This window comes from Hippoglossus stenolepis, chromosome 13 (genome assembly GCF_022539355.2).
Source record: "Hippoglossus stenolepis isolate QCI-W04-F060 chromosome 13, HSTE1.2, whole genome shotgun sequence".
NCBI lineage: Eukaryota > Metazoa > Chordata > Actinopteri > Pleuronectiformes > Pleuronectidae > Hippoglossus > Hippoglossus stenolepis.
Window position 1 is genome coordinate 1,347,719 of NC_061495.1, and position 20,509 is coordinate 1,368,227.

Sequence of the window (20,509 nt, forward strand, 5' to 3'; positions counted from 1 at the left end):
TCAGCTGTAAATTCCGGCCTCAACAGACTCAAATGCTTCCTGAATGCGTCCTGAGATCTGATCACAAAAAACTATTTGGAGGTGGCCTGGGACCCATTAGGCCACATTCTCTTCACTGTGTGAACACAAATGCATCTTGGGCCACATATGAAGGAGCGCCTACTCAGCTGACAGGGATGATGTACACGATTATTTCCATATAGAGCAGGGAAGTGAGATCTGAAGTGGCCACAGGAGACACATTCAGGAACCATCTGAATGTCTGAACAGACAAACGCTGTCCACTTGTGATTGGATCTCTCAGAACGTTAATACCAGGCCTCAACATGGCCAGGGAGGGTTTTTAAAATGAAAACATACTCAGCATTAGCCTGGAGAAACTAGCCTAAACTCTAATCATGACAAAATCAAGCCCCAGGGCCCACGTGGCTCCTGTAGTGGAGCTGCCTGTTCTGGTAACATATTCAGCTTTTCATATATTCATCAAGGATTAAACTGTGAAAACATCAAAACTGCCACAGTGACAAAGGTTGACACTCCCTGTACCTGAGGACGAGACACACACACTAACACACCCCAGCTGAAAAAGGCAGCAGTGGAGCAGTGAACTCGTCTGCATGTCGCTCCCTGTGCATCTCAGGGTGATGTCAGTTCGCTCCATGAGGTGAACGGGACACATGCACAGGAGATGGAGCGAGGCCTCCAGCTTTTATTCCCTGTCACTTCCTGTAGTGGGACACACTGGACCACACAAACGCAAGACCTGACAAACGCACCACATTACCACACATGCACATCCCGGGGCCGAGAGTTATAATGACATTCAGGCTCCCAACCCCACCCCCCCACAAGCGTCCTCCTAAGGCATGAGGTATGCAAATGGGGGGGTAATTTATTGCATTCACAGTGGAACAGATCAGCTCTACACTGATGCATGTTATAGGACAAAATACCCATTATCAAATCCATGGTGAGTCCAAATATTCAGGAAGAGAAGGTCACTGATCGTTCAGCTATAATATTAACTCCAGCTTTTAGCTCCATTAACAGGCGAGGGTGCAGACTGCTTTGTCATGTTACAGCCATGACATCATACTTTCAACTTAAATCTGGGAGACTGAGCATTTTCGGTCCGAGGCGCTAAAATCACAGTTTCCTGTTGTCACTGCGCATTAACTGCAAAACGGTTAAAGGCTGCAGGGGCTGTGCAAAACAAAGACAAACTGCATCCTTCTTGCAGTTATTTTTTTATGCACAGCTCTGTGTGACGTCCTCTTCTGACAAAAACACAGACCCTCATGCCCAACTCCCTCCCCCAAGGATGAACTAGGATGAAACGAGGCTGGCCTGAAGGCAGAGGATGTCTCTTAAAGTCCAACTAATGGACTCCTTCCTTCTACGGTGTCCCTGACCTCTCCTACTCCCTCACTCATCCCATCTCCACTGCAACATCTCCTTCTCATCCTCCATCCTGACCCTCTTTTTATGTTCAGCCCATCCTCTGGTTGTTCTCGTGCTTCAGGACGCAGAAGCACAACGGGATCAGTGTGACGGTATCAAGGCAGATGCGTGCAACATGGTTGCATGTATGTGGTTTACAGACAGGATTTTCCGAGCTCAAAAAAAAAAAAAAAATACAAGCACGGAACCAAATCCTGTGCGTGCATCCTCAAATGATGCATGTGTATAAATGAGCACGCAAATATAGGGTGGTTTTTTTTTCCCCCCATAAAGGACAAAACACCAACATAAATCCAAATAAATCCAGTGAACACACACGAAGCAGAGATCATAACACTGCTTTCCAAGCACAGCTCAGAGGATGACCTATATTTAGGCCTGTGTGCCACTACGAGGGTCTGACCCTGCAGAAAACATGCACGGGTACAAGGCTTTTAAAGTGATGCATTTCCTGACTGCAGTGTTGTCATTTGCTTGAGTTTCTCTCTAGTTAATCCAGTCACTTTCAGGTTCAAAAACCACAACGGGCACTTCAGTGGCCGCGGCAGCGCTGCACACAGAACAGCAGGACGACTGATAACAGGCCGGTCTCTGCGTCTCAAACTGTAAATTAAAGACAATCTGTTGAACGCAATGAGCGAGGACTCATGTTCAGAAAACTCAGACCAGGTGTGTTTGTGTGAGGCTGTGTCCCCACCTTCAGAACCGGGAGTGTGGCTGAACACTTGTTTAAAAACAGTGACTTTCATATTTTTACAGTCTACTCAGAGGCAGAAGACAGACAGAGAGACAGACAGAGAGACAGACAGAGAGACAGACAGACAGAGCAGACAGACAGAGACAGACAGACAGACAGAGAGACAGACAGACAGACAGACAGACAGACAGACAGACAGACGGGAGGATTTCTTTGGCTCTGTGCTTGTGTGCGTTTGAGTGAACGACAAATAAATTGCCTGTGACTATGTGGAATAAAGGAAAAAGAGTGCACACTGTTTTCAGGCTTGCCTAAACATGCAGTGTGCCGGGCAGGTCTTATCACCCTGTCAGGCAGTCAACCATCTCTGTGACACAGCAGAAGTCCCATAACCAGTCAGCCTGCTCTGACTGCGTCTGTCAGGCCTGCCAGGATCCCCAGTCACACGGAGCTTCTGTTTGTGCGCCCTGATGAAGAGCTTTATTCAAGACCAACCGCCTGGATGACACAGTCGGTTATTCACACGACGGTCAAAGCACAAACACTTTGTCCGCTCATTCAACTGTCTCGGCTGGATATGAAGACAAAGTGACGTCCTCTCTTGACGTTTGCCGCCTCCTTCTTGTGCTCGTGCCAGTATCGGGTTGGAAAGTCCCCAGGTGTGGTGCAGGTACAAAGACGAGTGCAGTGATATCCAGGATAATGACTGGGGAGGGAGGTGAGGTCATCAGACGAAAGCACTGGAGCTCGGTGGACTGATCCTGCTGCTGCCATTTTCTCTTCTGACTCTGTTTTCTAACTGCTCCAGGTTATTAGTCATCGCAGCAGCAGCAGCATGGGGACGCTCACAACTCTCCCACTGTCACAACAGTCCACTTGGTTGCAATGGATCGTACTGACGTGGATAAATGTTAATGATATACTCGGCTTTGTCACAGCCCTCTTTTCTAAAGTAGGATAACAACAGGAAGGTAATTGTGGCAACAACATTATAATTCACCTGTCATATTCAGCAAGATAAACTATCATCACCAAGGAAGTTTACAGAGGTCTCACTGCTCTTAGCTGTGTTTTATATGGCAGCTATAATGTCCCTCCTGTACTGGATGAGTCTTTTTAATCATCCATCATTTGTGCATTATGCATGTTCAAATTGACTACAGGGTTAATGTGGGGTGTTGCACTACAGGGATAATGATTATTAAAGCCTGGTTGGAAAGGTAGAGTTCCCAGTGCAAAAACATGGCCTGCTCTCCTCTTACCAGAGCTGTGGACAATATTCCAAGTGGCCCGGCTCCTGAGTGAAACCTCCACAGTCACTAACGATGACCAGATGTGGTGTGTGTCTCTGTGTGTGTGTGTGTTTGTGTGGGGGTGTGTGTGTGCATGACTCACGTTGGTCTGTTCCCTGCCCTTTAATCTCTGCAGCAAGTTGCCAACTGCCACTACAGGTCAGAGCACACGGCGTCGTGCCAAAAGTACTGTATAGGTCTGGAGCTGCCACCGCTACGAACACACAACCCGTGATGCAGGAGGAGGACACACACTGACACACGGAATCATTCAAATGCAACTGGGGAGGCAACAACTGTAATCACGACCACTGCGTCTGTCAGAGGCAGTAACAGCATTTTATTTCATTGCTGTGGCTGCATTTACTCGTTTTCCTTCCCTGTTTCCAGCTTTAACACCGACCGTGTCAGGACCAGAGCAGCTCACGGGACCAGAGCCTGGTCCTGATGAGGCAAACCCATTTCTGAGGTCCTGGTTTAGGTGAAGATGGGAATTGTGGTCAAGTTAGGATTAGGTGGGAATTGGTCCTGGTTTAGGTTATGGTTAGGTGGGAATTGGTCCTGGTTAAGGTTATGGTTTGGTATGAATTGGTCCTGGTTTAGGTTAAGATGGGAATTGGTCAGGTTAAGGTTAAGGTGGGAATTGGTCCTGGTTAAGCTATGGTTTGGATGATGAAGGTTATGGTTAGGTATGAATTGGTCCTGGTTAAGATTGGGAATGAGGCTCAGGTTCGGCTGCTCATGAGAACAGCTGCACAAATGTGTGTTAAAAACAATAAAGATTATCAATAATATGGTGTTAAAGTGGGAATAAGATGGAAAATACACATTTAATTATGATGATCAGCATCGGTTCTCACATGCATACAGTGCACGTGTGTATGTTGTATGTGTGTATGTATGAATGTGTTTGTGTGTTATGTGTGTATGTGTGTTTATGGTGTGTGTGTGTTAGGTGTGTGTGAATATATATGTGTATATGTGTGTGTGCATATGTGTATGTATGTATGTATAAATGTGTGTGTGTATATATATATATATATATATATATATATGTGTTTATGGTGTGTATGCGTGTACATGTGTGTGTATGTGTGTATGTATGTATGTATGTATGTATGTATGTATGTATATACATACATACATACATATATATATGTATACATGTGTGTGTACATGTATGTATGTATACACACACACACACACACACACATATATATATATATATATATGTGTGTGTACGTGTGTGTACATGTGTGTGTACATGTGTGTGTCTTGCCCTCGGGGTGTTATGGACGAGCTGGTAAAAAGCCCCGGTGACGGTGTCGGTTCTAACCGGAGAAACGGTGTGATGTTCCCGCAGAGAGGACACTTACTTGCCGATGACCTCGCACAGCTCGTACACATCTTCAAACAGAATGTCGTCGTCCGCCATAGCCCGACCCCGGCTGGGGAGAGATCGCTCCCCCGCTCCCCCAAATCGGTGCGTCCCACACGGAGGATTCTCCTAATCTCCAGACAAACGGAACCCGGCGGAGGCCACGGGCAGGCGGCGGAGGCAGCACCGGCGGCTCCGGGCAGCGAGTCGGTCAACACTTCCACACAGACGTGTCTAAATCCCGGTCGTTGCCTCCTGTCGTCGACCCCCCGCCCCCCATAAGAAAAAGCGCTGCGTCGCTGTGGGTGAGCCCGAGCTCAGTGATCCATTCTGGGGGAGTCCACCGGTTCGGCCCCGCCTCTCTGCTCCGAACAGCCTCCCGGTGTCAGGGAAGGAACCGAGCGAGCGGGACGGGGAACCGGAGACGTGTCCGCGGCTGCTGCTCCTCGGCCGGCGGAGGGAGGGGACGGGTCCGGGCTGAGGCACCGGGCTGGTCCAGGTGGAGCGGCTACACGGATCCCAACACCCCGGGCAGGGTGAGGAGCCGCCGGCTGGACGTCACGCTGTCCTCCCGGCGGTGTAACCGACAGGACGGGTCTTCGCTCCGGGGAAAGCTCCGCTCTCCGGTTCCTTCTCCTGCGGCTCAACGGACACTTTCCTGCAGTTAGTGGGTGTTCAGTTCCTCCGGCCGCCGGACGTCTGTTCCCGCGGAGCCTCCAGAGAACCAGGCTCCTCCTCCTCCTCACACGGGGCTTATGGACGCTGCTCCGCCGGCCTCCATTCCGGCTCCGCACCCAGGATTCTCCTCTGAGGCCCACAGGCTGTGAGCCAACATGGCGGCACCAGAGCCACAGTTTCCTGAGGACTTGCGAAGTTTCCAGCCGGAAGCTTTGGATGAATGAAGAGAGGATGAGAGAAATGTTTAAATTAACAAGTTGATACACACATCAAAGACTTTACAACATGACACTGTCACTGGGGCTTTTTATTTAATTTATCTTTATACATTTAAAATTAATATGAGATAAAGATAAAATAATATTAAGATAAGTTAGAATAAGATAAGCCTTTATTAGTCTCACAATAGGGACATTTGAAATATTACAGCAGCAAGATTCACAAATAGGCCTCAGTAAGTAATAATAAGTAACATGCAATCCTTAAAGGTTCAGTGTGTGGAATGTAGTGACATCTAGTGGTGAAGTGTCGTGTTGCAGCTGAACACCCCTGGGCTCCAGGATATGACACTAAAACAATGTTCATTAGAAGTAGTATCTAAAATTAATTTGATAATACATTGAATTGGATTGGATCCGATTTCCAACAGATTTTCTGTTTTTTATAATAATTTAAACTGAAGTTGAATAGTATTAATCTTAGTCACCAAGCCGGACTTTTTTTATTGATATTTTCTATTTTCACAAATTCACGTTTTATTGACAGAGGCAGGAGGTAATGTTCCACATTCACACCTTTTACCTGTCAATCATGACGTCTCAGTTGTTTTTATATCATCAAATAACTAAAAGCCAAACTGATCAGAAACACTTGAACAAACATCAGTGAGATAAGAACGACCTGAAATGACAGAAACCATCTCTGACAAACATTTACTTAATGTCTACTTTTAGTTTGGTCCATGTCCCATCTGCCAACATGGAGGAGGATACGTTTATGACCAGCACTGAAGCCAGCCACCAGGGGGCGATCCAGATGCTTCTCTTCCCTTTGGGAGCTGTCAAGTCGTCTATTTCCTGTCTGATTTACATTTAACTCCAGATCCAAGTGGATTCTCCCTCAGCGTTGACACTTGGACGCAGGATGACAACACAAAGAACAACACAACACAACAAGCTGCACTGTCGGCCTGTTTCCTGCCACTTGTCGTGATCGCTGCCTCTTCAGCTGCTTTGGAGCCGATTCTCGTCTTTGGCTCCAGAAATACAGCCGACGCATGTGAGCGCGACATCCAGACAAGTGCTGGTTATTCATATTTCATGGGCTCTGCTGGGATAAATACTTTGCCAGATGACTGCCTAATTAATGGTGAATAATTAAGCAGAGTGAGCAAACCCAAGATGATGAGCTTGTTCTTTTATTTATGATTTTTAAACAAAAAGGGTTTGATGTCATTAAGCCTCACAGCAGCTACTGCAGGTGTCGTCCTTCTTCCTGCACATTCTGCTGCGTATGTAGCACAGACATCTTTTATTTCAAACCTCTGTGAGATTTGTGGCCTTGCAGATTATGTGTGTGTGTGTGTCTGTGTGTGTGTGTGTGTGTGTGTCTGTGTGTGTGTGTGTGTGTGTGTGTGTGTGTGTGTGTGTGTGTGTGTGTGTGTGTGTGTGTGTGTGTGTGTGTGAAGAGATGGGGATATTGTGAGGTATTGAGCCAGAGGCAATTTGGCTTAAGAATAAGAGAAATCAGGACATCTCAGAAAATCTTATCTCAAAGCAACACACCCTTCTAGACTCAGCAGTTGGGCCAGTGTGTGTGTGTGTGTGTGTGTGTGTGTGTGTGTGTGTGTGTGTGTGTGTGTGTGTGTGTGTGTGTGTGTGTGTGTGTGTGTGTGTGTGTGTGTGTGTGTGTGTGTGTGTGTGTGTGTGTGTGTGTGTATTTAATAGATGTTCTTATCCCTGTGTGGAATCACAACCAGATTAACTTTGAACTGTCTGTTGTAAACTGTGCAGCAATAAGTGGATTTAAATCCACCTTTTTGTATTTATTTCAGTTTATGGATTAAAAACATGTGAAGATCAAAAAGATTCAAAATAATCTTGAAATATTGCAAAAAAAATGTTATTCTTGGCAATGATGGAAAAGTTGGTGCGTCATTAAATTAAAATCTGTCAAACTGCATCTCCTGCAGTGGTTTAACGGCCTCTGAGTGAAACACAACCAGTTGTTTATCTCAATGAACCTAATATAATAATATAAGTTTAATGGCAGTGAATTAACCGACCTCAATGCAATGTGTACAACACACACATTTGTTGTCATGTGCAATAAACTTATATTAACAGGTTACGTGAGAAATGTACACCTCCACTTTATGCTGTTTTTTTTTTATGTAATCTACCTTGTTGCAATATGGAACGTGTACAACACACTCACAGCTTTCTTATGTGCAATATAATTATAATTACAGTGTTACACATAATTCTGCTTTCAAAGTTATTCTATATTTGCCCTCTTTATATTTTAATCTCTGTCTGTGTGTTGTGAGCCAGATGCAATGAAACGTCCTTTAAAACTGCACCTGTGTGATGTTAAGTTTTTAATGGCCACAAAAACTCAAAACTCTGAATGGAAACGTGCATTAATTCACATTTTCTGTTCCAGGTTTTCAAGATTTTCGGTCACAACTGGTGCAACATTTGATTTGGAATCTATCCAACGTGTGTGTTTGTGTAGCAACTGTTTTTCTCCATTAAAAAATATGTATTTACTCAAAGCTGCAACAAGCTTCTACACAGTGAACGTGTTAACAGTTAATTATAAACCCAGAGAAACCAGTTGTGTTTCTGGCCTCCTGATAAATGCACATAAATCCAACTTTCACATTCCTCTCTGGATTATCTGCATCAGCTAAAAAAATGCTGCTGAGCAGGTCGTGTACACTCGGTTCAGTCTTTATCAAAGAGCCACAAGTTCATGCACACGAGTCCAAACGTTGGCAAACAGCAGGGAAGGAGAGACAGAAGAAAGGGGAACAGGTTGAACTGGCAGGAACAGCAGGGGCAGGGAAGTGGGCGGGGCCCAGGTGAGGACACGTGGTGGAGGACACGTGGTGGAGGACACGAGGACCTGACCTGAAACGACAGAAGATGAAAGAATAGAAAGTAAAACAGGAAACAAACAGAGTTTTAACAAGATGATACATGAAGCTGTTTATTTCTTAGTTTGGTCCATGTCCCATCTGCTAACATGGAGGAGGAGGGGTTCATGATCTATACTGCAGCCAGCCACCAGGGGGCGATCAAGATTATTTGGCTTCACTTTTGGGAGCCGTCATGTCGTCCATCTTTATTTACAGTAGAGGACAAATATAATAAATGTATCCTTGATAGGAACATGATATACATTAAACTATATTATATATCAATATATCAATATACAAATCATAGAAACTCATCAATATACTACATAGACATATAGGAATATACCTCAGAGAACAATAGAAACACATCAGGCTAATAGCTGTTATAATATTACTGGATAGAATAGATGCGGTGCCAAGGATGTGATCCAATATTCATTCTACTTCTATCCTCCCTGAGTTGTTTGCTCCTGAAGAGGAGCGAGTTGAGAGCACACTGTGAAATCAAACATTGAAGCATCATGTTTGTAGCTGAGGTTTCTCCAGATTCAGTGGAAACAGCTGTATTTGCTCTGCACACGTCTCTTTAAACAGCCCAGTTCCTCACGTGTGATTCATCACATCAGGCCCAGAGAAGCACGCTGGTGCACAGAGGCAGATCATGACAGTGTTGCGTAATGATATCCTCTCGCTGCTGGTTCTGGGTTTGGAGCATCGAGTCCTGCCCCCCCGGCAACATCTAAAGCGAAGCTTGTTCCAGTTCTGAGAAGCAGCGTAAACCTCCCCTCCCCACGAGGAGGCTTCAGGAGGAGAGCTGCACGTACGATGCTTCGTTCGTCTGCTGCGGTTCAGGATGTTTGTGTCGTCGCTGCCCTGCAGAGTCTCCACCTCAGACCTTTGTCCCTGTTTGTACAAAAACACATTCACCACACGGGTGAAATACTGTGAGACAACAGCAGCACGAGTACCAAACACTGTCAAAGTAAAACATATATTTGTATTGGTCTATACATGTTTTGTGAATTTGCTGACTCTTGTAGGTCCTCATATTATTCTTGGCTGTGTATTTTCTAATTTTGTGAAATTTGTATTACTTGCAATCTGTGGTAAGATAAATAATGTTAATATTTATTTAAGGATTACACCTTTATTCTATGGTTTATATTTTTTAATAAAAGTGTTTTACTGTATTTATATGACATTTATACTTAATTTTGAGAAAACAAAAATGTAAAATTGAAATAACATTCTTGTCACCGTGGATTCTCACTATTGTTTGGCCAGTGTCGTTGTTGTGTAGTTGTGTTGTGTTGTGTTTGTGTCGGTCCCTCAGAGCTCATCCTTCTCGAGGACGAGAGACGACTTTCCCTCCTCTCTCTCTTTCTGCTCAGGAAAATGTCAACAGGTGTTATTCTTTCACCGACCCGCCGCTTGTCAATATGGTTGTCAGCGAGTCAATTCCTCTCTGCGTAGTTGAGACTAATTGTGTTCCACTTGTCCCCGGGGCAAACACACACACACACAGGGTTATTATCATTATAAGGTGGGTCCAGAGAAGAGGAGACGCCGTCCTCGTGCTGACTGCGGCTCCTCTAATGTTATTAACAAAGCAGAAATCAATGTGGGTTAACATGCGTTGGATCAATGGACTTCACGGCCCACAGGATGGATGAATAATATGGGGACTGGTGGAGGCTGACAGGATGAATGAAGGCCCAGGTGTGTGTGTGTGTGTGTGTGTGTGTGTGTGTGTGTGTGTGTGTGTGTGTGTGTGTGTGTGTGTGTGTGTGTGTGTGTCTGTGTGTGTGCACAGAAACCTGACATCAGAGGTGCTTTGCTCTGGTTGGTGTTTCAGTGTCGCTCTGCAGCACCGGCTCCTTCAAAATGAATATTTCACCTGAAAAAAAGTCTCCTCTGGTGTTTGCTCCGTCTCCTGTGCAGTGATCTGTCCCCAGACAGGAGAGAGACAGACGCAGTGACGGAGGCTAATGGACACATTTCGAATGGATTGTTGCTCCGTGCTGCAGAGGGAGGAGGAGGAAACACAATCATTCACCACGTGGCTTCTTCCTTGAAGACACACGGCCGTGAGGAACTCAGACACTCGCTGCAGTGGGTTTACAAATGTTTACCCCAGTTAAAGAAGCTCTCTGCACTCTCCATTCATGAGAAGCTTTAGATATGAACCTGTGTGCACTATGGGTAAAAACCTTCGGTGATAAGACGTCATAAATCAAATGTCTCGCTCTCTCCACTGGGCTGATGGGAGGTTTCTCAGAGCTGCAGCTACACAGCGGTCTGAACGTTCAACCTGACGCGGGACATACTAATCACTGCGGCTGCAGCCAGCCCGCTGACGGGGGTGCTCCCTGCAGTGAGAGTGTTATAGTGCAACCTGCTGCGAGGCCGCGTACCTGGAACGACCCCGAGGATCAGCAGCACCGAGCTAAATGTGCTGTTGTCTGAGCTCATGTTGATTTTCATTACTGGTTCAGTGTTGTTACTTTTAGGCTCATAGTTGTGTAATGGTTCATTCAGGAAACCTCATTGCAACGCCAGCTAAAAGACAAACAGTCAAACATAGAGACAGACGGACGGACATGGACCTACAGGGAAGACAAAGCAGAAGCAGCAGCATCATTTTTTTCGTGCTGCAGGTGACGAGGACACTGAGCAGATAAAGTTTGTGGAGGTGAGGAGGACGACTCTGAGACGAGCCCTGGGTCTGTGGAGACACTGGATGGATTCATATGTTCATATGTGTGACGTCTCTACATCTTGTCTCTGCTGATCCTCAGGATTCACTCTGATGGACGGATACCCCGGGTGGAGACATGGACCATCACGGACAGCCCTTGAGTGGTGTCCATGTGGAGGGTTAATGTCTTCAGGAAGCTGTAAATCCACAGTAAGTGATTTAAACTGCCAATCTGCTGGAGTAGTTTTATCTCCTGTAGAATATCTGCAGCACATGGTGATAAAACACTGAGAGAATCCTCGTTAGCTGCGACGTCTCTATAAACCCAGCACCAGCCTGTGGTGATGTCACATCTCAGCCCAGTGGGACCCTGGAGCTCCTCACGCTGTTCGGCTTCAGATGAGCTCATCACTTTCATCCCCTGTGATCTCAGCCTCAGGCCACGAGGACGCGTCTCCTGCAGCTCGCCACCGTCTCTGCTCCTTTCTTCTCACCGACTCCCTTCACACTCCAAACAGCTTCATTTCTCCTCCTCTGTCTGAAAATACGTTTCTTAACCTCGACAACGTGAGTTTCTCAAATCCAGGGAAACGTGGACTCGTCAACAGGTTTGTTTTACAGACGGAGACAGATTCATAAAGGTACTGACAGGTTTGATCTTTATCAGGGGCACAGTTTCTGTTTCAGGTCAGATTCTACTTCCATTTTTACAATTTAAGAAAATATAATGTCGAGAAATAAAGATTGAGAATAAATTTAAACTTGAAAGAATTGGTGGAATTGTTCTTCAGATCAGTTTCAGTTACGGTGATTCAGGAAATTCTCTTTTAGCCATAAACATCGTGGAAGTAAATCTTTACCAAAAACTGCATCTAAGTCTGGAAAGAACATCAACAGCAGTTTAAATATCTGCTCGACATTTCATCTTTATTCTCAACATTTCAACTTAATTGTCAAAATCATTTTTTACCTTCACCAGTGAAGTTGACTTTTCGTCTGATTGTCTGTAACTTTTGTCTGTACACAAAAACGTCTGAGTGGATTAACATGGAACTTGTTGGAAGGATGACGTCAGGGTCAGAAAAGAACTGAGGAACTGACATTTTCACACAGATTCATATCAGAGGACACATCCAGGACACTGATTTCTCTGAAATGAATTCATGGATCATGGATGGAAAGATGTGTGACATTTGGTGCAGTTTGATTTAACATACAGGAGTGTTGGGCCTTAGTGGAGGTATGAGCTCTACTGACACACACACACACACACACACAGACACACACACACAGACACACACACTCTAAAACGACATGGCGGTCAATCACGGAGCTGAAAGCATAAACAACAGGGGATTCAGGTCAGCGGTGGAAACAGAGCAGCTAAGGAGATTCCACTCTGAAATATGCAAACACATTCTGCCGGGGCTTCAAAGAGGAGGAAGCAGTGAGTAAGGATTGGATTTGGTTTCCGTTGGTGTGTGCACCGCAGTGAAAGCATCTCCGAGCGCTCCGAGTGCTTTATCTCCTCGTCTGCCCCCTGAGAAGGGAATTAGACTATTAAAAACCACACACATGCATGCACACACAGCACAGTGCATGCACACACACGTTCACCACAACCGCTGCCGAAATGTGGAGAGTGCAGTACATTTGCAGCGAGCTCACTGGGTCCAGTGCCTTACGGGGGGGAATCCACAGGGGCCCCGCGCCATTAATTTCTAACCAATACAAATGGAGCTCCGGCCGCACAGGGGCAAAGAGCTGGTCTCGCTCCGTCGACAACACGACACTCACACGGCCGAGGAGACGCTGCTCCTTCACCTTGAATGTGGTCGAACGGCCTCGTGGGTCTGTGGCTCCGTTCTGCCGGAGTTCGAGTAGAAGGTGAGAAAAGCTCAACTTTTCAACTGGCAGCAGCCAATCACATCACATCTCTGTTCCAGCTGCTGAGCCTGGTTCATCTGACCCTCACTTCCTGTGTTCAGCCCAGCATCTTTATTTACTCTCTCTTTCAGCTGATATGGTCAAAATGAACTGGGACAGTATCGCACCACACTCTTCAAATGCAGCCGCCGGAGGATGTGGACCCTGAATGGTTCAGGAAATGTCCACATTACCCACAATGCAACATGATCCCGTTGTCTCGTAGCCCTCAGCCTCAGCTGATTGTGACATGTGAGCAGGTTCTGCAGAACGTTGGTCCACAGGTGGAGCAGAACCGTTCTCCCTCAGACTTTAAGGTTCCTCTTGAACACAGAACATTGTCTTTTCTTCCTCTTTGTATTATCTGCCATCAGCAGTCTGCACCGCACTGAGCCGTCACTAGCTTATGGGCTTATGAGCTTTATGAAGTCCGTCCTCAGGCTGCAGGTCAACACACTGAAGGGTTTCTTTTGGGGGAGTCTTCTTCGTGGAGGCTGTCAGGGATTCACGGGGCCTCGGGGAGATTAGGCTGGAGAGCAGCAATTAAACCACAACACCGCTCTCCATCTCCGTCTCCTCCATCCTGTCTCCTCCTACCTCATCCCAGACTCACACAACTACAGGTTACTATGGAAACGACTCCCCTCCCTCCCACCTCCCACCTCCCATCTCCTCCTCCTCCTCCTCCTCCTCCTCAGTGAGTCGTGGTCGGCCTCTTGTGTCCTCGTCCTCTTTACTCTCGTTTACAACACACATTCTTCTTCGGCTCTTCTTATCTCTTCATTAGCACCTGTCACCTTTGTTATCACCTCTCTCTGCAGCCAAGCACCCCCTCCTCTTCCTCCTCTTCCTCCTCTCCCTTCGGTTCCCCCCCGCTCTCCATGTCACTCCCTCTATCTGACTTTCTATCTGTCCTGCTGCCGGCAGCGTGAAACCAAATGTCAGGCCTGAGTTAGCACTGAGAGCAATCACAGGGAAGGCAGGGAGAGAGCGAAGTGGGGGAGAGCAGGGGGTGGGAGAGCAGGGGGAGGGCAGGGGGGGCAGGGGAGGAGAGAGCAGGGGGAGAGCAGGGGAGAAGGCAGGGGAGGAGAGGTGAAGAGGCATGAGAGAGAGAGGGGGAGAGAGGGGGAGGGAGAGAGCGGGGGGAGGAGGTGAAGAGATGTGAGATGAAGAAGAGGGGGAGAGAGGGTGGTAGAGGGGGACACAGTTATGTAGTGCAGAATATTCTCATAGAGCGTAGTTACACCTCCTGACCAGAGACTGTGAAGATGAACATATGACAGCTCCCTAAAGCTCCCCCTGGTGGCCGGCTGCAGTATAAGTCATAGACTCCTCCTCCGTGTTAGCAGCTGGGACATGTGGACTCAACTCTGTCAGTGAAGTTTGGTTGTAATATGTGATTATATAGAAACAGGCTGAGACTGACTCCTGATTGGTCGAGTGTGTCAGTGTGACCTTGTGTCTGTGTCTGAGGTCGCACAAGCACAAAGCTCAGTTCCATGATCTTCCTCATCTTCTCCTCTTGATCAACTTTTATTCACTCTAACGTGAAGAGCTCAGTTTCAGCCGCCATAGGTGGACGTATAAACACAGGAACCCCAGCGCCACCTACCAGGCGGGAGCTGTAATTACATACATCGCATCACAAGTATAGATGCTGAACCTCTGCAGAAGAATCCACCAGCGGAACAGAAGCGTTTCTGCTCGTCCAGACTGAACCTGTAGAAACTGAAACGTGACCAGCAGCGTTTCCTAACTTCTCAGTTTGAGAGGCTCTGAACCTCCGGAGTGGACGTCAGGTGTTCCTGTAGCTGCAACACGTTCCTGTGGATGAAGCCTCAGTCACTTTAGGTCTGATAGATTTCACACTTGAATTGAATTAATACTTTTATTCCACACGTCATCTCGTTCTGAAAGAGAATAGGAGATTGAAGGTGTGTGTTTAACTCTGTGAGATCAAAGTTTCCTCTCTGTTGTGATCAAACACTTTCATCACGACCAGAAGTGACATTTATTCAAGTTTGGATCTTCGTACTTTTGGATCTTTAATAATTCTAGGTGACCTCATTTCTAAAACCCCAGAAAACATCCTCACGTCTCAGCCTCGTTTTCCAACGGCTCCTCTTTTAGAGTCTTTAGCTGGAAGTGACTGCTGCTGGTTCCAGAGACATGAGGTCATTACCTCCCGTGTTACACAGGGTGAGAGTGTGTGTGTGTGTGTGTGTGTGTGTGTGTGTGTGTGTGTGTGTGTGTGGAAGCTCTCTCTTGTCACAACAGTGAAACTAATGAAGGATTACTGGAATTTGGGGGAAAGTTTCCCAACAGGACAAAAGTGAAAGTGTTTTGTAGACGTCCAGAGAGGAGGCGAGGTCATGAGCAGATTATCATGAGCACGAGTCCTGCTCACAGACTCACACACAAATAGAACACGCACACATCATGTGTCCTGCAGCAGCCGACAGCCACACAGCTTATATCACTGTGAAACTTCCTGACGTGTTATCTTTCATACGCGTCGTGTGCAGCAAAGTATGAACATGAGGAGTTTACATACATGAACATCAGATGTATGACGGAGCCAACTGATCACACACAGTGAAATAATATCTGACTGAAAACAGCAGCTTTCTCCTGAAATTGATAAATCGTCAAAGTCCAACTTCGGGATAAGTTCTGATTCAGAGTGACTTCCTGTCCAGTCGTCCTGGTCATGAGGTCATTAAGACAGGAGGCGTCTTAACACACACAACACGTTACTAAACGATGACACAGACAGAACATACAAACATACAAACACATAAACACAAAACAACGTGGCAGGACTGAAGATACTTAAACATTAAAAACCTGAAGACGAGCAGAATGTTTCCTTTAAAACAGCAGATTCATCCTGATTATTCAGACCGTTTGTCTATAAGTGATCGTACGACGCCTCAGGTTCCATCATCTCTCCTCCCTCTCAGACTCCCCGCGTCCCCCTTCCTTCTCTTTTACATTGACCCCCCCCACTCTCCAGGCCCCACCTGTGAGTCGGAGATAGAAGGGGAGGTCAGGCTCTCAGCGGGCGCCGCTATCAGCCGTGCTCCTGCACAATGCAAGTGTCCAGTGGAGCGTGTGAATGGGGTCAAGCCAAGGAGATGGGAGACGGAAAGCCAAGCTGCCATGCGTGAACAGGGAGGAGAGGGGGAGACAATTCCAGAGGCCGTCTCCTCTGCACCAGGGAGGATATCTGAGGACCAATAACATCGTCTGACTCTCAATTAGGTGTCTCTGCTCCAGATGCTTAAAGGACCGAGCACAGGGAGAGACGACATCCTGCAGGTCAACGCTACAGGAATCCAATATGTCACAAACACATCATCATCATCATCATCATCATCAGTGCTCCTCCTGTTCGTGTGTAAACAGTCGTCACATGGTCCATAAAACACACGAGGAACCGCTGCTCCAGCGTTTGAATTTAATTAACGAGGTGACGGAGGCGTTCGGCCTCAGCACAGTTCTGATTTAAACATTTCACTTCGTTTTATAATTGAGTTGAAATGAATCTGTTGCCCTCGGGGGAGCAGGTATCTGTAGAGGGTGCGTGTGTGTCTGTGTGTGTGTGTGTGTGTGTGTGTGTGTGTGTGTGTGTGTGTGTGTGTGTGTGTGTGTGTGTGTGTGTCACATTTATACCCTTATTGTGTTTTTATATTTCTAAGACATTGTAATTGTCGGGTTTGTGATCAGTTTGTAATATTTGGACCTTAACGACATTATCTGGTTTCTTTACATCATTTCCTGTGTTTGATGATCAGAAGAGGAAGAAACTAGCTGAGGGAAAAGGTTCAGGTTTACTTTACAGTATATATATTATACAGTACATTATATATATATTATACAGTAGATGATATGTTATTATATACACACGGTGTAGCTGATGGGGGGATTGGGAGCAGGGGGGTGAGGTCAGGTGCTGATTGAAGGTCACAAACGAGCAGGAACTCTGACTGTGACTCGACAGGGGATTTAAAATATATATTAGAAGAGCTGGCTGTAACCATGACAACCACTTATTTATCCTCCCAACTGATCACATCTGCTCATGTTTCCACATTCAGGACATTTTCTGTGTCTGTGCAGATATGTAGAGTGAAGGTGAGCGACCTCTGATTCAAACTGACTGTGATGAAGAAACACGAGCTCAGGTTTTCTCATCATGTTTTACAATCGAGTATTTGACCCAAAACAAAAAGCTTCTCTCTCTGCTGCGGTCAGGGTTTTTTAATCTGCAGAATAATGCCGTCCAATCAGAGCTCTATGTGTCTATGGACAGTAGAAAGGTCGCTCTGTGCCATTTGGTTTATTAGTAACGTTGATGGGAATGACGGCGTCGCCCTGAGAGCACTCCAGAGAAATTCAATTATAATAAACATCGTCTCTGAATGTGAAAACACATCATTTCACAGAATCGTTTCACTGCTGAGTCAAGTTATTAATTCATGTTAATGGGAGGAAATCACAGAGGAAACATCAGATAAACACACTTTACTGAAGTAGCAGTACTGCAATTTAAAATAGTAATTTAAAAGTAAAGCTCTGCATTGAAAATAAAACATCGGTAAATGTATTTTATTATTTTAAGTGTTTGACGGTAAAAAGTACTGATGCTCTGACAATGTTATATTGTTATATATCAATTAAGATATGTAAAATAACAGTATATACAGCTGTAAAATAAATGTAATAAATAAAAGTACTAAAGTACAGAAATTAAATGTAAATGCATTCAGGGTAAAGTGCAGAAAATAATAAGAATTTTAGTGTGAATATAAAAATAAATGTATCTCCAGATGATTAAGATTTGGGACTAATTGGTCAAAGGTCAAAGGTCAAGGCAACAATTATATGAAAAACATTTCCCCGATATCTCCACAGAGAGTCAATCTAAAGCTGATATTGATCAGAGGAGGAGGAGGAGGTTTATGACCTGTACTGCAGTCAGCCACCAGGGGGCGATATAGACGCTATGGCTTCACGTTTGGGAGCCGTCATGTCGTCCATCTTTATTCAGTCTGATCCATTTGTTCTTCAGAAAACAAAACTCTGACTTTTATTAGACAACAAGACGTTTAAATTCAGCTCCAACAAATCTACACAATTCACTTTTAGGATTTTGTCTTAAATCTTGCAGACTGGTCAGTGAGACCCCTCCCGCCCCCCACCACACATCTGTCCCTCGGAGTTCTCACGCTGGGTCGTCACTGAGCTGGAATCCTCTGGTACCACTCAGCTCTCACTGCGATCAGCCAGGTTGCAGTTTGTGGAGCCTGGTTTAGAACGAGTTGTGATTAGCTGGTTCCACCCTCTGAGGCAATATGCATTTAAATGGGACACGTTTAACCAGCTGGGAATAGGAGCAGCTGATTCCCTCAGCGCTGCACAGTTTACTCCTCCTGCTGGAACGTTTACCTCCAGGACGACGGGAGAGACACAGAGTCCGTCTTCTACTGGGAGAACGAGAGGGGGAGGAAAAGACTATTTCAGGTTCCAGGGTTTTACTGCAGTCGCCTCACTACAGGGATTAAAAACTCTCTCTCTCTCCCCCTCTCTCTCTCTCTCTCTCTCTCTCTCTCTCTGTCTCTCTCTGTCTCTCTCTTTTCCTTCTCTCTCTCTCCCCCTCCTCCCTCTCTCTCTCTCTCTCTCTCTCTCTCTCTCTGTCTCTCTCTGTCTCTCTCTTTCCTTCTCTCTCTCTCTCCCCCTCTCTCTCTCTCTCTCTCTCTCTCTCTCTGTCTCTCTCTCTCTCTGTCTCTCTCTGTCTCTCTCTTTTCCTTCTCTCTCTCTCCCCCTCCTCCCTCTCTCTCTCTCTCTCTCTCTCTCTCTCTCTCTCTCTCTCTGTCTCTCTCTTTCCTTCTCTCTCTCCCCCTCCTCCCTCTCTCTCTCTCTCTCTCTCTCTCCCTTCATCCAGTGAGAAGAAGAGTTTTATTGTATAGACTCTGATTCCTTTATCCACCAGTGGAAAATTCGGGTTTACGGCATTTCTGCATCTGGAGTCCACGTCCACCAGGGGGCGACGTAGCTCGATGTCTCAGTGGGACAACAAAGATGAGACGAACGTTAACTGATGTAATTTTCTCAGAGACTTCTTTAGAAAGTGACTTATTTTAAAGCCAGTGAAGTCACCCCCTGCTGGTCATTTGAGAGAATGCAGGTGTCAGGAACTTCCACATTAGCTTCACTTTCACAGACGACACTTTTTGTTTAACTTCCTCCTCCTCTTCCTCTCCTCCTCTTCCTCTCCTCCTCTTCCTCTCCTCTTCCTCTCCCTCTGAAGATCTCATCTCCTCTCACCACGCTCAGTTTCTTTCTTTGTGCTCTGACAGATTGAGCGATCGTCACTGGGCCCTGATGGTTCTGTATCAGAGGAAATCACCTCGCTGCTCCGTCACTGTCACAGAGAGTCGTTCTGAAACTAATGGTCCGACTCCAGCACCGAGAAGATGGTGGATCATCAGGCGAGGGGCGGAGCCTGTAGAGCAGCAGGGGCGGAGCCTGTAGAGCAGCAGGAGGCCGGACATGACGTATAAACTCTGCTGTGGAAAGATCAGTGTTGTTGTTTACAGCTCATCCACACCGGCGTCGGCCCTCATCACCAAAAGATCTGGAACCTCCTCGTGTTTCCAAGTGGACGTCTTCGTCTTCTACGTGTACGGCTCCTCTTCTTCATCCTGAGATCTTTGTGTTCTTCCAGTTTCACGTCCGTCACGTGTTAGAAACCTCGTCAGACACTGACTCAGACATGTGATGACAACAGAATGAACACGTGTGTAAAGAACAGTTTCTCTGTTAAAGTTGTCCTGAGCTGCAGATCCTGAAGCTTCTCTGTGAAAACACACAAACAGAGAAACTGTTTGTTTCTGCAGCAGCTGTTGTTTTCAGTAAAGTCGTCGCTGCACCTCAGCACCTCAGCACCCCGGGTACAGACTGAACCCCCCCCCACACCCCCAAACACCACCACCTCAGGAAAACAATCTAACGCTGAGTCTGGGAGCGAGAACATTTAACGGGAGATTGCAGACGATTTCACCGTTGAGGAACTTACGGGGTGTTGGGGGTGGGGGTGGGGGGTGGGGGTGGAGGAGGTTAGGCCACAGCTCCGAGTCCCCGGCCCCCACAATGCATCTGAATCCAATCGACCGCCTGACGGATTGGGAGGCAAATTGACAGTGTCACATTTCATATCACAGCAGGCTGCAGC

General features: G+C 46.3%; 1 protein-coding gene across 17 annotated transcripts in view; it reads right to left on the reverse strand.

The window, feature by feature from the left end:
• The window catches only part of caska (calcium/calmodulin-dependent serine protein kinase a), a 75,649-nt gene extending 70,051 nt beyond the window's left edge, over positions 1-5,598 (reverse strand). For 7 of the 17 annotated variants that reach the window (XM_035174731.2, XM_035174726.2, XM_035174730.2 and 4 more), the window contains exon 1: positions 4,827-5,596. In XM_035174731.2, the coding sequence (XP_035030622.1) occupies positions 4,827-4,885 (59 nt within the window). In that variant the 5' untranslated portion in view covers positions 4,886-5,596. Of the gene's footprint in view, positions 1-4,826 lie in introns of all 17 variants that reach the window. The other 10 variants (XM_035174741.2, XM_035174739.2, XM_035174737.2 and 7 more) reach the window with 5 other exon arrangements.
• Between the last annotated feature and the right edge of the window lie 14,911 nt (positions 5,599-20,509).